General features: G+C 37.6%; 3 protein-coding genes across 13 annotated transcripts; 1 reads left to right on the top strand and 2 right to left on the bottom strand.

The window, feature by feature from the left end:
* Positions 1-104: 104 nt before the first annotated feature.
* Positions 105-20,620, bottom strand: Ciao1 (cytosolic iron-sulfur assembly component 1). 11 transcript variants are annotated; one of them, XM_087349161.1, is made up of 9 exons: positions 20,471-20,620; positions 19,888-20,052; positions 7,578-8,109; positions 6,558-6,666; positions 5,768-5,930; positions 5,329-5,461; positions 4,611-4,749; positions 3,439-3,712; positions 105-496 (listed from the first exon to the last, which is right to left on the bottom strand). In XM_087349161.1, exons 2-8 carry the CDS (start codon positions 19,902-19,904, stop codon positions 3,441-3,443), a joined length of 1,365 nt encoding a protein of 454 aa, XP_087205287.1. In that variant the 5' UTR covers positions 19,905-20,052; positions 20,471-20,620; the 3' UTR covers positions 105-496; positions 3,439-3,440. The 11 variants fall into 11 exon arrangements, 10 of the variants coding, with proteins under 10 accessions (XP_087205287.1, XP_087205286.1, XP_087205289.1 ...); XM_087349160.1 differs by lacking the exon at positions 105-496 and having other exon boundaries at positions 3,317-3,712; XM_087349163.1 differs by lacking the exons at positions 105-496; positions 19,888-20,052; positions 20,471-20,620 and adding an exon at positions 12,113-12,237 and having other exon boundaries at positions 3,317-3,712.
* On the top strand, positions 13,882-18,608 carry LOC110831186 (peptidoglycan-recognition protein 2). Its single transcript, XM_022066900.2, has 4 exons — positions 13,882-14,016; positions 14,730-14,940; positions 16,717-16,835; positions 18,073-18,608. The coding sequence occupies exons 1-4, from the start codon at positions 13,956-13,958 to the stop codon at positions 18,255-18,257; spliced, it is 576 nt and encodes a 191-aa protein (XP_021922592.1). The 5' UTR covers positions 13,882-13,955; the 3' UTR covers positions 18,258-18,608.
* Positions 20,621-21,644: 1,024 nt separating the features above from the next.
* On the bottom strand, positions 21,645-27,921 carry RtcB (RtcB RNA ligase). The gene is made up of 9 exons (XM_022066893.2): positions 27,649-27,921; positions 27,010-27,205; positions 26,041-26,171; positions 25,638-25,764; positions 25,154-25,420; positions 24,653-24,828; positions 23,196-23,330; positions 22,492-22,656; positions 21,645-22,388 (listed from the first exon to the last, which is right to left on the bottom strand). Exons 1-9 carry the CDS (start codon positions 27,742-27,744, stop codon positions 22,161-22,163), a joined length of 1,521 nt encoding a protein of 506 aa, XP_021922585.1. The 5' UTR covers positions 27,745-27,921; the 3' UTR covers positions 21,645-22,160.
* Positions 27,922-27,999: the final 78 nt, after the last annotated feature.

Consider the following 27,999-nt stretch of genomic DNA (forward strand, 5'->3'; position numbering starts at 1 on the left):
CAGTTAATTTTTTGTTGTTGTTGAACTCTTGAGCATAAATTTTCAATCACATCATTGTCTCATATTGCAACAAGATATAGTCTCTCAAAGTCCAAATAACTGCAAATGTTTTATACGAATTTTAATACGATTCTTTGAAAAGCCTTGTATAATTTCATAATTCATGGTAGGTGATACTAGGTAAGAGAAACACAAATTCTTCGCACCGCCCAATCAGTTTCGTAGGTCAAATGTATTCAATACATCAAGTTATTTAGAACTAGCAACTGTTCTTGAGTATGGAGATATCTTGCATCCCTTGCACAGGACCCAAAACGTCATGGCTTTCAACCACAGAGTCCAGTCACCAACTGGCAGGCAGGCAGCAAGCAGCCGGCAGATAGGTTGGAGTCTGCTACGACTAGATGTGGTTGGGCAACATTGCGACCAACCTACCCGTATCCTGCCTGATCTACCCCCTCTCCTCATCGTCCGCCTACCTTCACAGTCCAGCAACCTAAAAAGGGAAAAGAGACAATAACACAAGACACCGGTAAATAGCCCCTTCGTGTCACAGAAGAAGTTCGATGATGATGAGAAGGCCGGTCAGTGATTTCTATCGACACAAGAGGCCAATATCTCTCCAAAGTTCATGGCTCTGTATTCACAGCAAGTTCCTACACCGAACCATATGGCCGAAGGATCATGAGTACTAAGTCCGATACACGTTAGAGAACCAATTCCACTTAAAAAAACGTCGCTGTTGTAGGGTATAAAATAAAAGGCAAATATTTAGTACGTAATCGGAGATAATAATTAACAGAACCAGAACCAAAGGTTCAACACCGCCAACATTTAAACGCTCCACTGAACGCGATCTTAAGCCAGCTTCATCCATCTTTCATCTTCGCACTCTAAAGATGATCATCGTATCTACGGCTCGTATATCAAGCGGGGGCTTCCCTGAAGATTCCCCATCTGAATTAGACATACATAATCTTCCTTCACATATCTACGCCATCAATGTATCTCAGTTTTCACTACCCTAACAATGAATTCAGATATTAACTGAACTAATACGTCTAATAATGCCAGGTCTGCTATTAGGTGTGTACCTCCCAGCCTCACAACGTATTCCTCAAATATACTTTCAGCTTTTTGTAAGTCTTCGAAGTGGAAGGTTTCCAAGAGTCCCACAGAGTCGACGATCCAAGCTACACGTCCAGCCAATAGTAGTATCCTTCATGTCACCGTCGTTAACAAAACCAAACGACCTACATAAATTACGAAATTCCTGATTACGTAATTTATGTTCATTTGTAAAAAAAACAGTAAATATTTTAAATTATACATTCGTTATACCGGCTGTAAATAGTTAACAGATGCGGCCATTACGTGAAACAAAGGAAGAAATACATTCGACAAAAAATGAAGTTCGATTATTTAATTAATTTTTTCATTAAAAGAGATGCAAAGACCACGCACGCACAGAATGGGTACAGACAGGTGGTAATTAAAACAGAGGGTTTTGCAGTTGTTACGCTACCTAATCCGTGAATATAATAAATAAGACAATACAGCAACTAGCAAATACCGTTTTGTGGAAGGAAAACTGTTGGAAAAACAATAAATACCGATCAGTTATTTTTGAGGATGTAAGAGGACGACACTTTTCTTAACAATATGATTTTGTACTTACACTCACTCGGTTACTAAACTGATCCACGTAACTAAATGGTACAAAGATAACTTTAGACACACAGTGCGTGTCCTACATTTAAAAAAATCAGAGTTAACATGTAACAAAACAACATGGAAATACACTAATATGAACAAGGAAGCTTTCGTTTCTTTGTTTGTTACTAGAAACCTCATGGACTGCATATGGCGCATTCTGGGCAACGGCACTTGATGAAAGTGAGCGGTCAATTTCAGGTTCTGGTCGTTTTACGGAGGAAAGAGACCTTGGAAACATATGCCGGTCTGAACACGGTGACTTGCAGACAAACTTGCCCGTCAGAAATCGGATCCCGTAGCAAGCCACTGACTGAGCTAGCCCAGTTTACGGAAGGGAAGTGACCGTGGCCTACTAAAAAGTGGTATCCCGTTATGTTCCTGAAGAGACTGGAGATAACCACGAAACCCTGGTGTTAGGATAACCTGTCGAGCGTCCTGAAAACGATGATAGTCATTTCCAGTTGAGTTGGATAATATTAAAAAATAAATAAGTCGTGAGAGTATGAAACAGACAAAATTCACTGGGGGGGGGGGGGGTTCCATAACTGGAAATATCATACAGCTGAGCTACTAGGTGCTCAAGAAATTAATTCTGTGAATGATTACTCAAAAATAGAAAATAATGTGGCAGGCATTAATGGATTAACAGGATAATTAAAACATGGCATAGTAATCAATAGCTAAAAGAATCACCTGCTTTTATATAACCCAACGGTAACCCATTCACAAAACGCTGCAATCTCAGAACCCATTTTAATATTATCTACACTTACATAATTTCTCAAGTAGTGGTTTTAAAGAAGGAATTAAGAGGGTTCTCAAACAAATGTCTTTTTAATTCTTTTGCCCCCTCCATCTTACCTACTGTCTCACTCACCACCTTAAAATTTCACTACCCTAAATGTGCAACTTTGACATTTTAATAAATTCCTAATTTTGTAATATCCTGAACTGCTCACTTAATTTCTCTCAGCTACAAAAATGTTCCAGAAATTATTTATTCTCAAGGTTTCACAAAATCTCAAATTCAATTTACAGAATAAATAAAACTGTTCATATTCTATAAAACAATTTATTTCAGAATAATGCCTATATCAGGGGTATTCAACTTTTACCACACCTGTGGAAACATTCGCCCTTTGTTGTTAACTCACAGGCTGCAAGGTTATAAATGAGGTCATTGTATCGAAAAGTGAATGCAGTTATCTGCTAATCTTTCAAAATGAGGTCTATTTTATTTTGTTACAATTCACATGCACCTCCAAGTGTCTGTCAGTAATCCTAGTTCTTGCTTTGCCTTTCTTCATTAAGCCAAACAGTTGCTCATGGCAATAGTTACTGCCACATACTGACCAAACTTCTTCAATCTTTGAGGGGGTACTTGCCTGAAGGAATTAAGGAAAGTCACTAAAAATCTCGGAATAACTGGACTTGGGAACGGATTTTACCCCAGGATCGCTACTATATAAAGCGGCAGTGATGATCATTCAGCTATTGAGTGTGTAAGGTTGCTTATCCACAAGATAACAACAACTGATATTTCATGGGTACCGAGATGGCATAAGGACTGGTTATGAGAGGGGAAAAAAACAACAGACAGTTCACAGGTATGTGAGACTGTCGATTTAGAGTTGTATTCAAATAAACACACGCATATTTGATGTATCATGTGAAGATCACATTCATATCATTGATTTACAGTGAATCTTTATTTGTGCTTACTTTCAGATTACTTGAAGCGGATCTCTATCAATCTGAGACACGACCACCTCAACATTTCCCCCAGACAGGTCCATGGACAGCTTCTCAGCAAACACTTTGAGGAAACCTCGCTCTGTGTTGCTGTGATCACAAAGGATTACATGGGTTCCTCTGTGTACAGCATCCAGAATATCATGATGCTGCATCTCGCCTGTCAGATAAAGATCGGCTTTCGCGCCCCTCAAGACTGATGATCCAGATCCAGCACAAAGGGCGACAGTAGAGACAGGAGATTCTGTAACAAAATCAGCTGAGAAACACAGCACTAAAAACAATGCAATAACAGGTATGAAGAATGTTCGCAACATTTTCGGAAAGAAATAAACCATTCGACAGACCTCAACATAGATGGGAGGATAGTATTAAAATTGATCTTAGAAACATTTGGTATTATGGACTGGATTAAACTGGTTCTGTTCCAAAAGCAACTTTGGAGATAAAACTTTATGTTCGCAAAGCAGAGAACACTGTGACCAGCTGAGTAACTAGCAGCTACTTAAAGAAGCAAAAATAGGCTGAACTACAGACCAATTCATGGTGCTAGTAATTACATAAGGCAGTGGACTCAATATATGGAGATAATGACAGATGAAAAATCATTAAACTTGCCTAAAACTATAAAACACAATGACACAAAGATGTTGGTAGACCAAAGAAGAGATGGTCTGACCCAATGAAATGGAGCCACCATACATTGAACTACTCATTAATACATGAAGACAGTAACACAAATGTCTGAACATCTGAAAATAATGACAGACGACAAAGTCCTTAAATTTTCTGAAACTGCGAACCACGATCAGGGAAGAAGGAAAGAAAGGGAAAAAAACGTGATTAGGAAAAGAGGATGTAAACAGAGCAAGCTAAACTAGGTAGGTAGCTGAACATTTACATACTCAATTAAATGGTACTCTGCCTGTCGTTGGGGCTACATTTAAATCACAGCAATAATAGCCACATGCTCCTTTCAAAATTTCTCAGAGACATGGTACGATTGTTTGGACAGAGCGGTCTACCACATTTCAGAGACCATGTCAGTCTTCAAGGGACTAAGTTATACAGACAGCAACACTACTATGCACTAAATATTTCATGAAAAATGTTCATGTACAGACTAAAAGAGCACTTCTTACCCATGTGTTTATGTCTTGCCAATGCCAGCCTAATTTTCAGTAAATTAAGACGCTTCTTCACAAGCTCCACTACTGTCATCACTGGCAAAGGTATCTTCAGGTAACATAATCGACCCATACCAGCACCACGAGGTGAAACCTGTAATGACAACATTAACAATAAGATTTGACTCTCTGAAGAAAAAGATCAACTCCATAGTATTTAAAGATTAAGTCCATACCCCCAAAAAAGAATATTAACACTTGATCATTCCAAAGATCAACTAGTTGTCGCTGTTTAGGAATATAATATCCGTTCACTCTGAGAAGGATTTGAAACAAATAAATATATTATGTGGCAAAATGCATAGTCACTGATTATTAAAGCAGTTGGTAGATACAGTTAGCACTAGACTTTCATGGGTTAATATTAGAAATACTAACACAAGCATATCTACAACTTATTTATATTTCTGCACTAGAGTCTGAAGTCTGTTAAAAATATTAACGTTAGTCTATAAATAAACAATTCTCTGGTAACAGAAATCTAGATAAAACACAACTCTCTCAAAGCTCAACAACGAACACTATCCTCATCCAGCTTAAATCCTCACAATACACTACAATAACACTTCACTGTATTCAGGCACCATAAAATTTTAATATCTTATAAACCTCGGATTTGCACACCAGAGATACAAGAACTGGAACATATACTAATTAGGTAGAAAGGACTTACACCTTCATATTTTAAAACTCTGAAATGCTCTTTCCCTGTCTTATGAACACTACTGTGGAAGATATCAGCCAAAAGTGGCACAGATGATTTGGAACAGGAGATAGTCAGTTTCATTTCCCCACATGATACAGAACTAGAACAAAGAAATTCATTATAATAATTACATAATGGTTGAACGTACATGCCAGTTGACCAGACGCACTTGATCCAACACCTCTCAAATAAGCAAATTTTACAATATCTACATATAAAATCTTTCATTTCTTTAGTGCAAACACAAATGTTTTGTTGATAAATCTAATAAGAAACAGAGGGATACTTCACTTTTCCTTGCATTTCAATATCCACTTCAGACTATATTTATTAACACTTCTATCCCCCTAGACACTAATCCGATACAAAACCACATTTAATGATGAACTACAAGTTCAATACTGACACATCACCAACCAGTTCCTCTTGAGCGCCTCTGGTGTTCCTTTCCACATCTTTCTTTATTTGATCCAAAGCTGATTCTGTAAAACCAGTGATTTCCACTTGATAAAGTTTTGATCCAATATCAGCTGAATCACTCTGAATCAGAGGTCTCACTGATTCCGTTTCTGTAAATCATCAAAAACCAACAGTCTCGCTAAGATACAAAATAAAAACAATTTTGAAATATTACACTTTGGAATATGTTCAATACATTTCTATTACCTTCTCACTTTAAAGAATGAATATGGATTGATAATGACTGAGAACAAAATTATGATGATAATATTTGGACCAAAGACGTAAGTAATGCATGGATGGGAAAAATTACATAATGAAGAGCTTTGTAATTTTTATTAGGCCAATATAACTACCACTGATTAAGTGAAGGATGACTTAAGTAGAACAAGTGGCATGTATGGAGGAAATAAGAAATACACACAAAATTTTTGCCAGGAAACTGCAGGGTAAGTAACTACTTGGAGGTCCTATGCAGAGGCGAGGATAATATTAAAACAAGTCTTGGAGAAATAGGGTGTGAATCAAATTCAACTGCCTCATAAGAGCCAATGGCAAGCTTTTGTGAACACAGTAATGAAACTTCCATAAAAGCAGGGACTTCTTCAGCAGTTGAGTAAATATTAATTACTCAATAAAGACAATGTGAAATGGATTTTGTTAGGGAAAGTCTTGAAAAAAGGCAAGGCTGTCATTTTCTTTCCTGACACTGCTATATGCTATTCATTAAGACATACCAAATCCATTTGCGAGCCAATCATTTACTCCACCAGAAACAGCATCAAAACTTGTATGAGGAGAATACACTGCAATTCTGTTCTCAAGACAAGTAGCAATTATACGCTCCTGAAATTCAAAGAGTGAGGACCATATAAATGCCAATAAAAGTATAATTATTAAACCAAACACAGTAAATATACAGATGAAGAAATTTGAGCATCTCTTAAACTACAGCATTGGTACAACAATTCCTCAAATTCCAGCAAATAATGCTCACAATTCATTTATTACTAAAACTGCAAAAGCATTCAAATGACGCCACTGGTATACAAGGAAAAGGCTAAAACTGCCCTTTTGCCTAAGCATCACTCCAAGAAGACACTGGTGGAATACATTTTATACCTAGTCATCATCTGCACACACTGACCATCTAATCCCAAGAGAAACACACACCAGGACATACTCGATGATAGGTTAGGACTCCAAAATTCTGGGCATAACAGTAATACTAATTTATTCTTTATTTGTTCTTTAATCTATTGTATGTATTTATCTTTTCAGTTTACACAATATTCAGAACTCTTGTAAGAACAGAGTACACAACTATTATTTTATTTTCAATATAAAAATTATCTTGTAATATTTCATTTATCAAACAAGATATATTTTCATTATTATTATTATTATCATCATCCCTACTGTAATTGGTGTATCTGTTCCTGTCATCATAGCTTTACTGTGTTATGATAAATTTTGTACACTGTATAATATCTAAACTAGGAATCCAGATAACTTGGTCAATTAAATTATCTAATGCCAGGTATACAAATTTGTGTATCTCTCTCTGTACGGACATCCTTCACATACCTTCATTTTGCTAAGTATAGAAACAGAGGAGGGTGTCGGTTTATCAATGATATGCAAAGGTACAGAGTGAGGTGTGACGAGGGAGCAGAAGAAACATGTGAAGTGCAAAAAAAACAAGAGGAGGAAAATGAGTAAAGGATATATAGGTGTCACACAGGCTTAAATCTTACCTTCCATGTTCTTCCAGTGATGGACTTCAGCAGTGCAAAAATGGGAGGATGGTAAGAGATGATAAGATCAGTACATAAATTGACAGCTTCTTCCATCACATCTTCCGTCAGGTCATTGGTGAGAAGAATCTTTCTCACATTCTTCTTGGTGACTGGCTCAACCAAAAGCCCAACGTTATCCCACGATTCAGCCAATGATTTTGGAGCAAAATTATCTAATTTTGCAATCACATCATTCAGTGAAAGGCCATAACTATCTGCATTTGCCATCACTGAATATTCACGTGTCACATAAAAGTCAAGTTTCTGATTATCCTTTGGAAGCTGATTAGTGACAAACTTTAATGCTTTTGAGTTCTGAATGTTCCTGCATGGATATGAACAATTATACTTGTTGTACCAGGCATTTATCAGACATTTTAATGGGACAGAACATGTCTGTTGTAACTTATTTCCAGATAAAAAAGACAAAATCATCTGCCAATTCAATGACTCTATAGTGACCGAAGTTCTTTGTACTCTATCACAGCACCTGGAAAGAAAAATAATAAATGCTGATATGATAAACATAAAGCACTTCACCAATAAATATAACATGTCTTGTTTGGTTAGAAAGTTGTCTCGCTGAGAGCATGATGGTATAACACTTTAATACAGGCCACAACTGATACATTTGCAATTCACTGCAGAAAATCATGCTTCCACTGAACTCAAAGAAATAGGCTCCATATTTCTTAGATCTAAGGCTAAGTCTCTCATCCACTTAAGAAAAGAGATAAAATTACAGTTGTGTGTATTTTACTCTTTCAGTGCTTAGGCAGAATACACTGAGAAGGTTGGTGTAGGTGCAATGCTTTGGATTTGTATTTACGAATACTCAGTCTCAATCTCAGCCAGGTTACTATTCATTCTGGTTTTCTTCAGTCTCTCTCCAAGTGAAGTCATGACTGCCTCATTCTGAACTCTTAAGTTAATTACAATTTTACTAATTTGACTCTGCAATTCAAACACTGCAATCAAGATACCTAATATATTACAGAGAATATGAGAAGAGAATAGTTACAAACTAAATTGTAACATCCATTCCCATATGTAATTTGCTGTTTACCTAAAAACACTGTTATCATTTCTAAACATTTGAACTATGTCATGTTTTTATGCTCACTCTAATAACAGTTCTACCTAAACTTCATTTTAAAGACAACTGTCATGTCAATGGCTGCATGAAAGTCAACACAAACTCTGTGCTGGTGAATGTGACTATTGCAATGATGACAAATGAAAGCAAAATGGACAGAGAAAATAGTAAGGACTTGAAGATACAGGAACAGTAGAAAAGGTATGCAGATCAGAAAACAAAAGTATTTATTTGATTATTCTAAGATCTATGCTTTTAAGGAATGCAACTTTAATATTGCTATAATTCTGAAGTAACTGAGCGTTAGGCCACCATTAAAAAAAAGAACCAACAATTATCACAACATTCATCATGAATGGATAAACCCAAAGAATGTCTACACTAATGTAAAAATGTAAAAGAAAAAATAAGAAATAAACCTATAATAAAGAGATACAATATATTTTGACATCACATATGCACACTTTGTAGTTAATATACATCATCCTTGAATAAATGTCATAAATTAATCAAATCTAACAATGTTTTTGAAATTTAAAAATGGCTATTCTTTATATTTAGTCTGTGAACTGCCAAATTTTCACTTCAGCATCATCACTTGTTGACGCGAGAAGTCCCGGAACAGCTGGATTCCACATGACGGAATTCACATCCTGAGTATGAGCCCCGTGACAGGCATGGTACAATACAAAACTTGGTTCATTAGGATCAGAATCTTCCACTTCCTTAAAAATTCTAATGATATCATCACCACAAGCAGTTGCAATTAGTCCTGTATTATGACACCAGGATATGTCATACACAGTACGACTGTGGTAACCAGAAAGTGTACACACACATTTCCAAACAGGTTCATTGCCAGGTGTCATAATTCCTTCAGTATTGCCAGGAAGATACTGCTGCCATATCTTCACAGTATGATCGTCACTGCAACTTGCAAGGCGAGTTCCAGTACTATCAAAAGCCAAACTCCAAACAGTTGATTCATGAGAAACTAATGTTGCAATACAAATCCAATCATTATCTGACACATCTTCTTTAAAAAATTTTATAGTATTATCGTAACTAGCAGAAGCAAGAATATCAAGATGTGGATGCCACACCACTTTCTTTACATCTTGTGTGTGAGCATTCAACACAGCAGCACATTCATACTCATCATCATCTGCAACCTCCCACACCCAGACACTTTTATCTCTGCTACAAGTTGCTAACAAATGTCCTGATTTTGCCCACGCAACACTTTTAACCTCATTTTCATGGCCTTCCAATGTGGCATTACATTCAAACTGCCCACTTTTCTTATCCCAGACTGCAGTTGTTGCATCAAAGCTTGCAGAGGCCAAGTAATTTCCACAAGGAGACCATGCTACCTCTCGAATTGTTCTCTGATGGCCATCAGCTAGAATAGTCTTGTTGGCCCATTTTGAACCTTCCCTACCCCAGATACGTATGGTTTTGTCCTCGCCACAAGATGCTAATGTGTTACCCTGCGGGTGCCAACATACATCCCAAACACGACCTTCGTGACCTAACAGAGTTTGTATCAATTCCAGCTTTCCCATTGTACCTGAAAACAAAACACTCTTCAAGTACACATGAACACAAGGTAATCATCTGTATAAATATTGTATCATACTGAATACTAAAACAGATTGAAATAGTCAGCAAAACTAAATTTTTGGAGAATATGTCTGAGACTGGAAATAGAAATATAGTGATAAGGTCATGCCTTTGAAAGCATAAGAAATTAATGTTGAACAACTTATCACTTGAGGACATCACAGATTTGATGATAGTAAAAGAAAAGAAAAGGAAAAATGTGCATACAGATTCATGTGAAGCACTTATGAAAGGATGCAGAATGGAGGATGAACCATCCCAACCCATCAGAGAAAAATAAATGGATATGATTATAATGTTTTAAGATTGACAAGGTGAATAATAAGCAAAATGAAGTAGTGAAAGAATGGACATAAAAATAAAATATTGTTAGAGTTCAGAAAATGAACATTAGTCACAAGGAAAACTTTAACATTTTATCCATATTATCATTCAACAGTGAAAATAAAACTCACCAGACATTTCACATTAGATGTCAGAAATAAAGGTAACGTTGTCTCTGGTGCTTAACTAAGCATCATACCATGCAGATGTATGGAGTAGAAGTATAGGTCCATACATTTCTTAACCCAAAATGCTTTACCTCGAACAAAAAAATACTGGTACTGACTAGATAGGAGACTGAGTAAGCCCAAAAATCAGTCTGGATGTTGCAGTGGAGAGAAAGATCCTCCATTGTTGGGAATTGAAGCCAGATGTCCATCCCATAGCCTAGTCACTATACTGACTGAGCGATCAACTTCCAGATGGAGGGAAATGATTAAGATAAATTCAAAGGGAAGCTCCATATTTATCACTAATGTGGAGTGTGGTACATGTTCACTTCTTATTGTAACATACCATCATCTGCAAAGTCTATTTTATATAAAACAAGAAAAAGATGAAAGATTATGAACTCTGATGGTGTAATGGGAAGCAATTTAAACTGATGTACAGAATTGTATACTTTAGTTCATGATTTTGAACAGTTAGCAAAACTTGTAATATGAACCATGAAACATGGAATGCCTAGCAGTCTGAATACCCGAGTAATATCGTCAGTTACTGTGCCTCTATGTGATTATAAAATAAACGTACAAACTATAACCTCAAAATACAAACCAAAATCCTTTGCACGAAGGACAAGATGCCTAACGGGATACCCTCTCATCAGCAGCAACAGACACTAGTTTGAATAGTCAATGCTTCTGCCGCAACAAAACCCCGTTAGCGTAAACAAATTCCCGTTTTAATTATAAGGCTTTTTTTGACATTCCCAGCAATTCGATTCGTACGCAAGAATGGTGTTACATATCAAGGAACGATATCTTGCGCTTGCGCAGGAGCTTTTTGGTTGGTTGGTTAACCTCAAAATAGTTACGTCATTAAAAGTAGTATAACAATTATACAAAACCTAGTACCGGTCATAGAGAGTATTCCTTCTCTTTGACACGTACAAAAATAGAAAACACATGGAGGGCTGAATATAGAATACTAGTCAAAAGTTGCAAATTTCAGTGCTAGGTACAGGAAGACATAACGTTAAACATTAAAAGGTATACAGCAATAAATTTCTATGAATTCAGTAAATGTAATTTCTCTTGTTCCATACATTCAGAGTTTCATCTATATTACCCGATTTTGTAGCGTACCACACCTTACTTCCAAACGCACAAGTTCAAGAATATCTTTAAACAAAGAACCAATTCAGTTTTCGATTATCAATCCAAGCATATAATCACAATGTGTTACATGAAAAACATTATATTACATAAATGATATACGTTTTACATACCATTAACCTGGCTAAAGACGGTATGAAAACATAAAATAATCAGAGATAACAAAACACTGACGCCTAGATGTGTAACTCCAACGCTATTGTACGACAAAGTAGTACCGTTCGTACTGTGCTGCGACCTGCAATCGATTCACAAGTAAACACAACGGCGACGTGACAGTAGCCCAGTCGGTAATAGGTTAACTATTCTTCAATTTTCTACATAATTTCTCCCTCCACCACAAAGACTATTCATATACCATGAATAATTTTTAAACCCTGCTATCGTAAGTAATCCATCTGTCAGGGTAAGAATGATGATGTGTATAATAATATTCACACAACTTTTATTGGTCATTTGAAGGTTTTCCATCAACATGAGATTTCCTTAAACAATGACGTAATTATAATAAGAAATTCATCCATACTAATCCATAATCCCCTTAATTAAATGTACTAAACCATTAAGTAATCTGATTTTCATTAGGAATGAGGTCAGGTGAGGTTTGAAAACTGCTAGCGAAAAACATGTTTTGATTATAGATATTTGTATTCAACTTTAAAATTAGTCTTCTTCACACATATGCGTGGATCTACAGAAAACAAAAACATTCCTTGGAGATTGTACATTGTAGGTTGTGTTGGAATCCCTTACTTTGAGGATCTATTTCGCTGTGATTAAACGTGACTTGTGATAAATTCTCAATTCTTTTGAAAAATGCTCGTTGCAGTCGGTTTTTCACGGGTAGTCAAACTGCTGTCAGATTATCTAATTTATTTTTGTCCAGGACATTATACTTTATATCTAGCTCTTGTTTTAACTTTTCATTCAGATGCCCCACAAACCTAACCTAACCCAACCCAACTCAACCAAAACGGGGTATTTTGAGTCAGCAAAACTGTGTCCCGAGCACGAATTTCATGAATATTGAATGGATGGTCGGAAATTAGTGACCTTCCACTGCGAATGAATTTTTTCGACCCCACAGGATTCCTACTGAAAGAACAATTTTCATATTTAATCTAAAACGCCCCGACCTTGTCCTGCCTCACAGTGTTACCAACCTTTACAGTCACCTCGATCAGGATGTGGTAAGCATAATCATAATCATGTAACAATATTTATGACTCGGGAAGGAAACAGTTTCCCATTATTGTTTCAGGAAATGTCATTAACGTATCATACGAACGGATGTAAACTACAGGAAGAGACGTTTCACACTCCGTTGACTGCATCAAACAAAGACCGAATGCTAAGAAACTGAGTCAGCGTTTAACGTCAATATTGGTCTAAGAACTATATGACTGTAACGTTAAAGGAATACGCGGTTCAAATCTCGATCAAATTATCTGTTATCCTTAGATTTCTCGTGTGAATTCTTTAGTCTCTCCAGACGAATGCCGTGAGAGCAACCTATTTTGAAATAGGCCACTACCGTCTCTTATAATTTTTAATCGCGACATCATTCATATTTTTTAGAGCTACACAATTAATTACACAAATCCTTAATTTTTGCCACAATAAATGGTTCAAGAATTATCATAATTTCCAAATAGATCTCTACGACCCAATTTTACTCGAAATGAAGATAAAATGCTATTTTTAAAACAGTTCTATCAGATAATTTTCATTATAGTTAATTCTATTGCAATTTGATAGACACACGTTTCAGAAGACACATTGTACCTCACTATGAAATGTTATAATGAATGAGCGTAATTAAAATTATGACTTAGCTCGTTTTTGTACTACACATAGAACACGTCCGGGAGTTTCTCGCCACACTTGGCACGCTAATCGTAATGGAATATAAATGCTGCCACGACGAACTTTGAAGCAATCACAGAAGTTACGACCATGGAACTGTTCAACACCGCATTGCTCGTTGCTTTGATGACAGCTATCAGGCCAACAGAAGGTAAGACAACCTGGCTAATTGTTCGAGTGACTGGCTTTTATTTCGAAATGTCTGATGTGCATAACGGTTGTCGGATATAAAATCAAATTCTGAAGTGTTTCAACAAAGTGAAGTTAAATTTGGAACAACAAAAGTCTGGTAGAAGTTCACCGTCATTTGAGAGGTCCTTTCTGCCTCCACCATCTGGGCGATGGCAGTAAGCACCTCTGAAACGTCGAAAACATCTACCAGACTTCTCGGCGCAACAACTCAGAAGATATCCACCTTCGTACTCGACGCCTTCAGAACCTCACAGTCGAATTTACTCACAGACACGTAGCCTACCTTTAATGAGGCGTATGGGTCAGACTGTAGGTTCGATCTTGGGGGTTTCAGGGAAGTGATAAGAGCATGCTTCCTTCCACATACTTTCCAATTCATTATTCACTATCATCCTCTCTTTCGATCCTGTATAAGCTGAGCTAATGAAATATTAAAGTCAATCTTGGACTTCTGGGCCTTGTGAACCTATAGATATATACCAGCATTTTGGAGGAAGGAACATACTGCCTCTATCTCCAACTTTCTGCTTTTGCTACTGACATAGGAACGTGTTTCAGTTTATCCCAGTATGGGAAGTTAAATTTATGATGAATGTAAAGCAGAGGTTATTAGTTAAGGACGTCAGATGAACTGAACTTAAGAATTTTACACGTGAATTCCTGTTTCCACAGGGGAAGATGACTGTCCCAGGATTATCAGCAGATCTGGCTGGGGCGCAAGACCCTCAAAGCACGTGGAATACATGAAAATTCCTGTAGAGTACGCAATCATCCACCACACGGTAACTCCAAAATGTAATTCCATGGCTGAGTGTGTGGAGAAAGTGTCCAGCATACACTCATTTCACGTTAACACAAATGGCTGGGATGATATTGGTTTTTCGTAAGTTAATTTTATCTAAGAACTTTTTTTTTCCCCGTTTTTGTTTCGCAGATGATATTATCTTCAGAAATTTAGAGTTACTCACACGGTCACAATTGTTTTTGCGAACAGTATCTTCATCCTTTTCAATTACGTCGATTTATGGTTTTGCCTACGTCTTCCAAATAGTAAGTTACTTTGAGGGTTTTTGGCCAAAAATGCTGCATGATTGTCTATAGTGCTTATCTGTTCGTCCCCTGCTTAAGTTTCGAACACCAATATGATATGCGTTATCCGACTGACCGATTTTCACGAAACTCCCATGTCATTAGAAACCTCAAGCTTTTCTCCTTTACAAATGTTCACGAATTAATCACGCTTTGATTTCGCTACTAACAAAACCGAAGTGATTCCCCTTCTGCACCGAAGAATTCCATTTTCCAGCACATAGTTCCTTCTTACACGGAATTAACACAAGGTTTTACCTGACTGTGCGAAATGTGTGCCCTTATTCATAGAAAGACAAATGCACGAATGATGATGACGCTTGCAACAAATTTCTCGCAGCTGGCCACCTTGGACCTCAGGAATGACGTCATATTTAAACACGTTTCTCAAGCGGATGTGGTGACGTTAATCGCATACAAAAACAAACAACAAAAACAAGACAAGATAAGACGTTACACAGCATCGGATTCGCGGTTTACTTACAATAAACGTTGAATGAGGATAGCAATGTCGTAGGTCTGTCAGGAATGTTTCAATTTCCAAACTACTGAGAAGACTTTGATCAAATGTTGACAAAAACAAAAACGTAAGGGGCAAAAAGTAACAGGACAGCCCACTGCCACAGGCCTCCTGCAAATCCGGAGGATTTCAAACGACCGGACCCCCTTGATAACATAATGCCTCGACGACTCACCTACTGTTATGAAGTCACTGCCCACTGCTCGTACTGAGAAGGTTGACACAGAGGTAGTTGGCCTGCATACCTGATTTGAGTAGCTACAAGACGTAAACGGTTCGAATCTGGGTCGCAAAACCGATTATACTGAGTATATTGTTTTCCACGGTGGTCTAGCGGTTAGAACGCTGGCCTTGTAATCCTGGGGTCTCGGGTTCGATTCCCGGCGGTGCCCGAATTTATAACTTGTGTTGGGCAAGGCCGTGGTCTAGGCAACACGGAGTTTTCCTCCGGGGACTTCCCCGGTTTCTCTGTGGCATCCCAATAATTACTCCATTCACACACAGAAGAAGGCAATGGCAAACCACTTCTGGATCATCTGCCAAGAACGTATATGAACAGGTCCCAGTCCGAGAAAAGGATGGAAGGATCCTGTTCATATGGACCTGTCGTCAGACAGAACACTAATAATAAAAATAAAAATAATATTGTTTTATGCAGACTTGCTGAGTGACTTTCGGCGTTGCATTTTCAAACGCACAGTACACAGGCCTAGTTCTAGCCATTTTATCTTAACATTCAATGCTAAATAACTTCTACAGTTGATACAGCACTACTGGCTTTGAGACTAATTCGATCAGGGAGCCAGGCAGATTACGTCTTGTCCTCCTTCGATATGAAGCTGGAAGTAAAACCAATCAACGTCAACGCTGGGGTTTTAATAACACCTAGACGACGGATGAAGTCCCTTCCCCATAAAAACAATTTAACACAATTTCTATTGGCTCAGGATTTATTGGGCTTGGAAAACACGGTATTAAATATCCGCACTTCCCACAGGCAAGAATTTTTCCTGCAGCAATTTTTGTACCGATATTATTATTTCTGCACAGGTTCCTGGTAGGTGGGGATGGTAACGTTTATGAAGGCCGCGGGTGGCACCAAGTTGGGGCCCACACCTATGGCTTCAACAAAAAGAGTGTCGGCATTGCACTGATAGGGGAATTCAGTGGTAAGTAGCTCATACAGTTCCCTGTAAACATTGTAGTTCTGCTATAACAACGTTCTGTTAACTGTTTCGTATTTGGTACGCTGTCATTTAACCAAGAAAATAGGCTCAAGGCCTACAGAAGAAACCTCACAATCCCCAACAGAAAACGAAATAAAATTAGCCTGTGTGTGTGCACTTCAATTTCATTAGGCCAAATGGGTTCTATAAATTATGCCTAATTGTTCTTGATGTTCATTTGTTTCACCTGCATCGCTAATGCCTATTAATGCCTACATAAACAAAAACAGCGGATGGAACCACAGAACACGTTTCCTTCCACCTCGTTAAACAGGCGACGGCATACAGAAACGTCTCGAATATACTGAAGATCCTAACGACATCTAGGCTGTATTTTGAGTTTGTCTCTACGAGTAGGATATGCGGTTTTGACAAAAAATATAAAAAGTTTGACTATAGGTTTAGTTTACATAAAGTGGAAGTTATATCCGAGTGATGTGGGTCAAATGAATGTCACTGTCGTGAGGTTGGCACTCCTGCTTCCTATTCGAGAGGTCTGCGGCTCAAATTTCGGTCCGGAAATTAGGTATCCTGAGTGAGGTTACTCAGCCCCTTCAGGCAAATGCCGGGATAGTAAGTTACCTTACATTAGGCCACAACCGTTTCCTTCCATATCCTTTCTAATTCATTATTCACTAATCATCCTGTCACTTGGCTCTATATGGTCTGAGCTATTGACAGCGTCGTTTAATAAAACTCAGATAGGAAACAACAACTTTCAGTGTATAAATATCAATACGCAGTTGTTTCGAAATCTGCCTAGTGGTTTCGGAAATGAAATACAAAACTGAAGGACAGATGGGGGCCTCCAAATTGTGCGTTCGTTTGTACGGAAATCTTCCTTTGCCGTTGCCTAATTTTTTTGTGGGGGAAGGGGGGGGGGAGAAACTGAAACAAACTTATTCCCTAAATACGATTCAGTTCAACAAAGAAAGCTTAGCAGTCATATGAATTGCACCCAAAGGAAAACTTCATGTAATTATGACATGACGTATTCACGTACGAAGGTTTTGAAGGCAGAAACGACGTAATATATTCTGTAGGCCCATCACTGTACGTATAGGCCTACGTTATGATTACTGATACCAGGATATTTCTAAGTTTTTAAAATTAAATTGGATAACAGAGTAGATTCACGAAATCAGAACTGAATGTGTTACAAAGTCGATTTTCTTCACAGACTCGTTGCCTCCCCGAGTGCAGTTGGACGCATTGAAGCGTCTGTTGAAGTGCGGTGTCAAGGAGGGGGAACTGGCGGAACATTACAAGTTGCTTGGGGGTCGCCAAATCTCGGCCACGAAGAGCCCCGGGCTTGCTCTCTACCAGGAGATCCAGACCTGGCCCGACTGGGTCGAAAATCCATGAGACAACCACGGATAGTTCAAATATCATGTATTTTATTAAGTTAACGCAGAACCAGAGGACGAACTACTCAAACGCTTACAAAAGTGTGAAAAATGACGAACAAGAATTACGAAGTTCACCTAAATAAAAATTAGGTCTTAAATACCAGTTCCCACTTGAAAGAAAACTGTCTATAGTCCATACGGAATGTTTTTGTTCAGTCTCTCCAGGCTAATGCACGGATATTACGGTAAACCTTACAGAATTTCCCATCTTATTTGACGGTTAAAACCTCTGTAGTACAGACGTCATCACATGTAGTAATTAACCAATGAAACTACTTCTCACAAATATAACACATTATGGGCCTAATATGAATCTTCTCGGTCTTTCATATTCTTCATGATTTTTGTCGTACTTAAAGTGAACACACGTTACAGGCTTCGTGCCTTTGACATCCTGTGCTAATGCAAGGCAGCACGTGTCTGCGTGCGTGACCTAGATCCACATGTACATTTCATTCCTGCCCACCTTTCCTATCTATCTGCTCTCCTGCTCCTAACTGCTCTACTTTGGCATACTAAGCAAATCACATCAGTCTCATCATGTTCTTTCACTAATCATATAGTGTGTCTGACGTGTGGTTCTGTGATACAAATTGATGATCGATACGTAAGAACAATACGTAATTATGCTAGCTCTTTCTAAGTTTTCTTCTCCTACTACAGCATTAACAGGGATCTGACTAATTCCGTTTTTCGTCTTTCATCGTCTTGCTTCAGTCACTGCCTCTGTGGCTGATATGTTTCCCTACGAACACACGAACATGAAATGCTGGTTTGTTTTTACTTCCGGAAATGGCCGTCATTTTCTTTCTGCCAAATTTAAGATGCATCTGACAAGCTATCTTTAGTTCCTTATTTCCTACGACTATGATGATTTCAGTTTCATTTGTTATGCGACAGATAAGCATCGCTCGTAAATTCTGATCGGATTTTTGTTCAAATGTAAGTGATGAGCGTTGAGGAATATAAAGGGGATTATTATTACACGTTCGGTTTTCATTCTGTCTCTACACTACCTCCTTACAATTCATGCCGCTCCAGTAACGGGAAGACATAATTTTGAGAGAAATGACTGACGGGTGTTAGTTGGTGGTTCGTATGACAGACAGGTCTAGCTGAAAGGGAAAGAAGGGTGAATTACGTATGTGCAGTTTACAATAGGCTTAATAATAATCTATCTATATAAACTGATAATAGCAGCCAGTCGCAGAAAAAGTCATTTTGTGTTTTCAAACAAGATCTTTCGTCCATGTTTAACTCTTTTTTATAACCGACGCCTGTGTTCATTCTAAAATAAGGAAAGAATCTTAAAAAGCAGGCACATTATTGGCCTATGTATAATTTGATTTCAAAAATTAAGGTTTATCATAATAAACCCATATAGATCAACTGTCAAGGGTTCCTTACACGAAATACGCGTTGTCACATATAAATGGGGCACTGGAGGAAATGAACAATGAAACACAACCCACAATAACCTCTTTGCAATTTAACATCTTGTCTTGAACAATTATAATCGATTTCGTCCTATCTCTCAGCACATCAATGCTAGGCTGTGTGAGGACGGATGAGAAATAATTGCTTACGTGATTGGTGGATACATCAGACGGCCACTCCTCCATGTTGCGAAGGCGTGCTCCAGCTACTACGCTTGACGAACGCAACTGCATTCCTCCTCGCACTACCTATGATCCTGATATGTACATATGTGTCCGGTGCAGACAAACCAGCTTTCTGCTCGATCAACAGCTCTGAAATTAGATTATATGGCATTGTAATAATACTTTTGATTAGGTCAGTACTTCTGAATTTTGTACAGAAGGATAAATATCAGTCATTATGCGGCCAGCTATTCACTATACTTTTTTTTAAAGATTCTTTCCTTGAACGTTGCAAAATGGCAGCCATGTAAATTTTTTTTGGTGGGAGCTGAAAATGTACGTAGTTTCTTAAATGTATATTTCTTTCATTTTCCCAGACTTCCAATGCAGACACAGATGATGATGGCTACACTTATTTGTTTCACAAAATAAAATTAATCCGTCGAAATTTTTTAAAAAATATGGAGAATAGCAGATATCGCCCAAGAACATTATTGATTCTCTCTGTGTTTATAAAATTAATTTCACTCACGCAAAGCGCGAAACTTGAGTTTTGAGGTTATTGTACCTGGTTTCATGTGATCCGGTATAGACAATGTGTTTCTGCACTGATTTTATTATTCAACACGTGGTACTGCTGCTTACGGATATGAAAAGATGTGATCAACGCGCAGGCCAGAGAGACATTGAAGTCAGTCCAGTAGCACACCCACTTGGAAGGATCTTTCACAGACAATAGAACTGCTAGAGTTAACATTCTGTGACATTTAGGTCATCTGTGAGTAAGACTGACACAATGAGATTCGTGGTGGAGTGGCGCTGTAGGAAGTCTTTCTCCTGTTAATCATTAATCCTCCAATGATCCATCTTTTAGTATAACCATTTCATGAGGTGTACTATTTTGTGGCCTTGACCAAGGCCAGGCAGGGTTTGAGGAGTCCCAGTTTTAATTCTGACTGCTACTGCGCAACACTGTGAGACCTGAAGAATACCATCTGGATGTAATGCCCTGGTTTGCCATAATCCTTCTAACCCCCACACAACCCATGCCACAATGCATAAAATCTGTGGACTCTCACCCAAAGAGAAGAGCACAGTTTGAGGATTGTGAGAACAGAGCGCTGAGTGAAATATCTGGACCAAAGAGAGAGGATGATGGAAAATGTTACATAATGATGAGCTTCAGAATTCACCAAACATTATTAGGGTATTCAAATCAAGGATGAGATAGGCCAAATAAATGGAGGAAATGAGAAATACATACCAAATTGTAGTCAGAAAAGCTGAAGTTAACATACCACTTGGGGTGACCTAGAAACTGATGGAATATTAAAATAAACATTAAAAACAGCATTTTGCCTGGATTAAAGGAGCTCAAGATAGAACCCAATGATGGGTTTATGCAAATATAATAATAAACCATCACACTCCATAAAAGGCTAGGAATTTTCTGACTAGCTGAGCCACTACAAGTTTACCAAGAAATATTCTTCTCCATAAAATTAGTAAGAGCACTTCATGATGTGCTGTGTTAATTAAAAATATGATCATGTAGATTGTATGTGGGTTCTTCGAACCAAACCACAGTAAAGTCTGTCCATCCTGTTCACATCTCATGTTTGAAACTGCTACATACATTTCTGTGGAATTTTATATTGAAGAGATAACATCAAAAAGTATCCGACAAATCTGATTCTGGTTCAACGAAGTACAGATGAAACTTTACAAATTTTTCTCCAAAATGGTCTGTTCAATCAACTTTATTTGAAACATTTTTTTACAATGTAGATAATTAATACAGAAGAAAAAAAATTCTAACTCTATGAAGAGTCATATATGTAGTGTGATCAACTTTGTCACGATGAATTTATATCTGCAATAAAAAAAGAATATAAATTCATAAAGAATGCATGAGCAAAATGTATACTTCAGTAACAGCACATTCTTCCATTTTTGTTAATTATTTGTGACTCTTCTCTGATCCAGTAACTTGAAAAATAAATAATTTATTTACAGATAAGGAATTTTTAATCAACGGGAATGTGTGAAAACATGAACAGAAAATAGCGGCCATATTCAAACTCTTGGCGCTTCATTGACACACATCATTTAACAGTCTTGTAGATTCCTTCACAGTTCACAGGAAGCAGAACTAATTAATCCACTGTTAAATTCTGAAGTACATCTGAAACAATGCGGAGTACCTGGATTTCCAGGATTCTGCAAGACTCAATTAATACAATGAATTCACATCACAGTCAACCCTTAATGACTGCAATAGGCCTCAGTTTGATACATTTCTTGCTAATTCCAGCAGCATGGCAGGTGTCAACGACATCGGTAACATTTTTGTATGATTCTGGAGCTTCCTCCATGACCAGTTTCGGAGAAGCAACACGAATTGATATTCCCATTTCCTCCAGTTTATTTAACACATCTTGGTAATCAATATTTCGTCTCGACTTTGCTCTTGAAAGCGCCCGGCCCTGAAAGACGAGCAGCATAGTTATTTTACCGTGCTGGAAACAAAACTGAGCTGATCTGAAATATTACAGACAACAACACATCAAACTATCCGATTACACTTACAGCACCATGACAAGTTGAACCAAAGGTTTCCTGCATTCCTTGTTCTGTGCCCGTAAGGACATAGCTGCAAGTTCCCATTGTTCCACCAATCAGAACAGGTTGTCCTGTCAGCTGGTAGTCCACAGGAATGAGAGGGTGATGAGGTGGGAAAGCACGAGTAGATCCCTGAATAATTAACGAAACTGGTCATAATATATCCACACACACACACACACACATTCTTCTTCTTTATTACGCCATCTCCTTTACAGGAGGTTGGCGACACATTACGAACATTATCCTTCCATACTTTTCTCGGACTGGGACCTGTTCAAATATGTTTTTTAGGCAGGTGATACAGAAGTGGTTTGCCATTGCCTTCTTCTGTGTGTATGGAGTGCCACGGAGAAACTGGGGAAGCCCTGGAGGAAAAGTCAGTGTTGCCTAGACCATGGCCTTGCCCAACACAAGTTATAAATTTGGGCACCGCCGGGAATCCAAACCGGGAACCCAGGATTACAAGGCCAGCGTTCTGACCGCTAGACCACCGAGGCGGTCCACACACATTACACAAATAAAATACATGTTAATCTGGGGTAATTCTCAAATGCATTACCCTGGATTTAGTTCAGTTTGTAATTTAGAGACTTTCTGTACACAGACTAGAAGAAACACTACAGAAATAACAAGCTTAGTTGTAATGGTAATTCAAAAAGTCATCTCACCTTTCTGTGGACCAAGAGTGTTTTCTGTTTTCCATCAACTATATGCTCCTCAATTTTTGCAATATTGTGTGATACATCATATATAACATGCATATCCAAGTCATCTGGAGTTAAGTGGAACTGTTTTGCAAATGCCTGGAAAAACAATGCAGTACAAAGTGAAAAGAAGTTTAAAGAAACACTATATTTTTTAATGTACAATGAAAATACAATTTATAACTTAAGACTGTGCTAATATCTTTAATTTATAATCCTCACTATGTCCAGAAGACCAAAATTTAAATATGATTTAAAAAATAAATTTAATGTTAAAATACGATACAAAACAATGAATTTTAAGTAACATTCACATGTTCTTTGCACAAAATGAACAGAAGACCTATCTGTCTGCACATTTTGTCTCTGGGAACTTACTGATTGGAATTTGATGACATCTGGTACTAAAGGTCTAAAATCAAAGATGGATAAAATTAACAAGCCTAAACCAGGAAAACCCATCTCTTACTTAGTTCAACTCCAAAATCCTAAAAATTATTTTATTACGTTTGCACATTGCCTTCCTTATATTATAACTTGTTATGCATTGATCAGCATCTTAGATTCTAGTCGCGGTTGTTTCCAAACTGTACGAGCTTCAAGGTGATATTCACTCATCACATAACTGAATTTTTGTTAATTTGTGACTTGATAACAAAGCATTGTCAAAAAGAATGGAAGTCAAAGAAAGCAAATTCAGTACATTAAAATACTAATGTGGCACATAACAGTAGGAAAACCTGTGGCTTTCTTAAGTTCAAGGTTACAAAATGTCAGCACAAAAACATGCATTTGCATAAAATACCTCAATAGTCACCCTTGACCCTAGACCAAAAAAAAAAAAAAATCAACCAATAGATCGAGTCCTTATGAAACATCCGTGAACATATTAACCAATATGGGCTGATTAGCCTGTCAGACTACATGGAAGGGAGAAAGACATTTAAAGCAAAAACCACTGGAACTTGTAGCCAGCATAATATTTATGTGAAATAAGAACTAATGCATGTTTCAAAAATGACTCCTGTAATTACCCTGAGAACACAAGCTTCCCTGTCTGACTAGTCTCCATGTGGCCAATAATCAAAGTCAGCAGCAGACAAGATAAAATGACCAAAATCAAAGGATTGAAAAATGATGCAGCCAATGCAGAAAGAAAATATGCAACCAGACCCATTTAAATAACCAACAACACAATCAACAAATATAAAAATTGGTTTCAGCAAATAACGTGGATCACTACAACTGCAACATGCGCATTTGAGTTGGAAGAGTTTAAAGTTTAGTCAGAAAGACATGCAAAACCGCTTAGAATACATTTGAAAAAGAATCCGTACAACATCTTAGCACACCTTTCTGCTCCTGCTTTGGAGTATAACAAGTACAAAAAGTATGGTCACACAAATGCATGCCATCAGTACCTGTCTACTGAGAAAGGTCATTGAGCTTCGATTAACCCACGCGAAGTTTGCAGCAGCTGCCATGGATTTCAGATAGTCCTGGCCCTCAGGGGACTTTATGCGAGCACAAGCTAGCTGTCTGTCATTTGTTTCTATGTTATCACGTTTCATGGCTTTTTCCATCTGGACTAAGGCATCTGAAACATATAAATTTAACCTTTATTAACCGCCCATCTACGTATAATGGTAGTATACCACTACAGTGTTAATTCTTCAGTTAAAGTCCATTGGCAGTCACATTGTTCAGGGTTTCAAATCCCCTGTTCCCATATGATAAACATAATTTGAAAAAAGAATATTAATAACTGAATTTTGATGTCTTATAAAATATATTATAATGCCATGTTCCTTAAGTATATAGAGCACAAAACAATTTATAAGGTGAAAAGAACATACTGCTGTAATAAAGTGGTTCTTAGAAAGTTTTAAAGTTAAAACTGAATATATTCAAACATGAAATACCTGTAGCAACTTGATGTCCAAATCCTCGGCTACCAGAATGAATCATGACACAAACCTGCCCTTTCATTTCAATGCCCATCTTGCTAGCTGCCCATTTATCATAGATTTCATCTACAACTTGTATTTCAGCGTAATGGTTTCCTGCTCCTAATGTTCCTAGCTGTGGTAGGCCTCGCTTTTTGGCTCGCATGCTCACTTTGGATGAGTCGGCATTCAGCATTCGTCCATACTCTTCACAGTGTTCTTTGTCTTCTGCCCAAATGTATCCTGAACATAGTTGTACCATACATCGTTTAGTACAAGCCAATCTGAACGTATTCTGTAACATTTCACAGCTATAAAATCAGCCAATGTCTTACAGCTGATAATACATGCTAGTGGGTTGATCAGGCAGTTAACACACAAGAAAAAACCATCCCTTTTAACGCTGGATAAAATTAAAGAAATTCAGTTTACAAACCAAACATTCTGGTTCACAACTGACCTTCTCGGAGAGACCAGTCCATTCCCATTTCAAGAGCTTCTTCTAGATCTCTGGAATTCATGGGGATGATTCCTTTGGATCCAACTCCCACTGGGATGTGATCAAACATGCTCTGTGCTAACTGCTCCTGGTTACAGAATAACAAAGTTCCCAATCAGCAATCCCAAAACTCTGCACCAAGTACATTACGAAAAAGCCTGAGACACAAATGAAATCTCTGCATTAATTTCTATTACAGGCTTGAAACGGGAATAGAATTTGTGCGTGAAATCCAATAAAGAGCACACGCACAGGTTTTAGAGATAATTGGAATACATGTCTGAAGTCCAACAAGGTGCACTGTGCATACACAGACATGAAAGAAAAAAAGAAATGTGTGTGTGAAGTCCAATAACATACTCACCTTTACAGGAAGCACATCCTTCTCTTGAAGATTTGTCCTTAAAAGTCGTACCCCACAGTTGATATCAAATCCTACTCCCCCAGGTGAAACCACGGATTTAGGATCATCCATGTCAAAGGCTGCCATATTCCCTAATGTGAAAGGAAAACATAATTCATTAATATAATCTAACCTTAATTAACTCTATGGAATGGTATCTCCCTTGAGAAATGTATAATTACTGATTGTCAAGAAGATCCCTGCTTTCACAGAACTTCCTACAGATATATCACCACAATTATGAAAGTCTACAACAGGACAATATCTTGAGCCATTTCAGTCTAGCTCACAATATATTTCTCCATGGCACAAAATTATCCTCCCATTCATGTACAGGCTTCCAAAGCAGCCTCTTCCTTTGTGACTTCCCAGATAAAGGTCATCTAGATATGATTTGAGATTCTCACAGATATGAGTACAAAGATGGCTGTCTTTTGGATTGTAGTGCTTTGTATTCTGCTAGAAGTTTACCAACATTTCAGAGGTCCTTGCTGCTTCCACCATCAGCACATGCACAACCAAAACATTGGTAAACTTCTACTGGTCTACATGGCATCACAACCCATAATACTGCCATCAAATGACATTAAATTGTCTCTTGATTTTCCTCCACATGTGGTGCATATCCACCCAACCCAATATTTCATGATTAAATCATTCTAATCACAGCAAAGAACACAAATTAAGAAGCTCCTCCTTATACAGTTATTTCCATTCTTCTCTTCCTTCATCCATTTTGGTATTTATCGAATTTCATAAAGAAATCTCTGTCAGGATAGATCATCTTCCAACATAATTTGAACTGGGGAATTTACAAATTTGAAGCAGAAGTGCAGGTTAAAGTTAAATATGTGACAAAACTACAATGGGTTGGCCACATACAAAATAATAAGTTTCACTGTATGGTGAAAATAAAACATGTACACCTACCAATAGCAAACCCATAGCCTGAATGTATATCAGGAAGTCCTACAGAACGTCCCACAATGCCTGGCAATGCAGCAACGTTCGCTATCTGCTTCACACCTGGAAGGAACCCTCCCATCATGCCTGGGCGACAAGCATTTCTTAACTCGTCCAACATTAGTTTCTCAAGATGGTTGTTTACATAAAACACACCTTCCACCTGAAAAATGGTTTTTTCGTAAAAAAAATATTTGCATATGTCACAAACATATGTATAACAAATAGGAATAGGATATGTTTTACTATTGTTAGGTTAAGGACGACGATTAATAACGTTACATGACATGGCTAATAGCCATTTTAGTTACACACACTAAATATATCAAACATTTTTTTAAATATTAAATACACGCAACTGAACATAACGTATAAGAAATAAATTTATAATAATGCCACTTCACAAAATAAAAAAATTGCACAGGTGAAAACGAAAACCACATTCTGAAATTTCCATCTGCTCATTACAAGAGTCTTCTAGATTTCGTGACATTAAGTGTTATTTAGTTGTTCCTAATATGTCCGCAATTACAGAATTATTACACTTCAAATAAGTTAAGTAATTGTAATTAAGAAGCCGGTTTACTGATATAGCTGTCAACTTACATTCATGTTTGGTTGAAATCCCTTCATAATCCTCCAGCAGTATGGATTTATTTTTTCCAAATACTTGAGCTCTTCATTATACTGACGGACAACCATTTTAATCAAATAACTCAACAAATTGCCCGTAGAAAAATTACAAATCCCACTTTTCTCTCTCGCTTTAAAAACAGTAACCTTATGCAATGAAACACATCAAATAAGACTACTTCCTGTTTATTGCGCTTTCTGCTGACAGATGGCAGCACTAAATATATTTCTACAACATGTCAGCCTCTACCTCCTCTACTAACCTAATACCCGGATAAGATCGCGGTATGGCCGACTCGCCTCCTTCGCAAGTTTCACGATTCC

The sequence above is a fragment of the Zootermopsis nevadensis genome, unplaced genomic scaffold (genome assembly GCF_977971745.1).
Source record: "Zootermopsis nevadensis isolate Lab colony 2312 unplaced genomic scaffold, Znev_1.0 Znev_ptg000015l, whole genome shotgun sequence".
Classification (NCBI taxonomy): domain Eukaryota; kingdom Metazoa; phylum Arthropoda; class Insecta; order Blattodea; family Termopsidae; genus Zootermopsis; species Zootermopsis nevadensis.

What these genes read in the sequence shown, in the direction of transcription:
- LOC110831186 (XM_022066900.2), top strand. Translation starts at nt 13,956, where the DNA reads ATGGAACTGTTCAACACCGCATTGCTCGTTGCTTTGATGACAGCTATC. An exon ending in AGCTATCAGGCCAACAGAAG is followed by an intron (nt 14,017 to 14,729) that starts GTAAGACAACCT and finishes CTGTTTCCACAG; the next exon opens with GGGAAGATGACTGTCCCAGG. An exon ending in TGGGATGATATTGGTTTTTC is followed by an intron (nt 14,941 to 16,716) that starts GTAAGTTAATTT and finishes ATTTCTGCACAG; the next exon opens with GTTCCTGGTAGGTGGGGATG.
- Ciao1 (XM_087349161.1), bottom strand. An exon ending in TTGGCTCGCAAATGGATTTG is followed by an intron (nt 5,931 to 6,557) that starts GTATGTCTTAAT and finishes GATGATTTACAG; the next exon opens with AAACGGAATCAGTGAGACCT. An exon ending in GGCAAGACATAAACACATGG is followed by an intron (nt 3,713 to 4,610) that starts GTAAGAAGTGCT and finishes ATTTTGTTACAG; the next exon opens with AATCTCCTGTCTCTACTGTC.
- RtcB (XM_022066893.2), bottom strand. Translation starts at nt 27,744, where the DNA reads ATGGTTGTCCGTCAGTATAATGAAGAGCTCAAGTATTTGGAAAAAATA. An exon ending in AGGATGTGCTTCCTGTAAAG is followed by an intron (nt 25,765 to 26,040) that starts GTGAGTATGTTA and finishes TTCTGTAACCAG; the next exon opens with GAGCAGTTAGCACAGAGCAT. An exon ending in GGACTGGTCTCTCCGAGAAG is followed by an intron (nt 25,421 to 25,637) that starts GTCAGTTGTGAA and finishes AACTATGTTCAG; the next exon opens with GATACATTTGGGCAGAAGAC.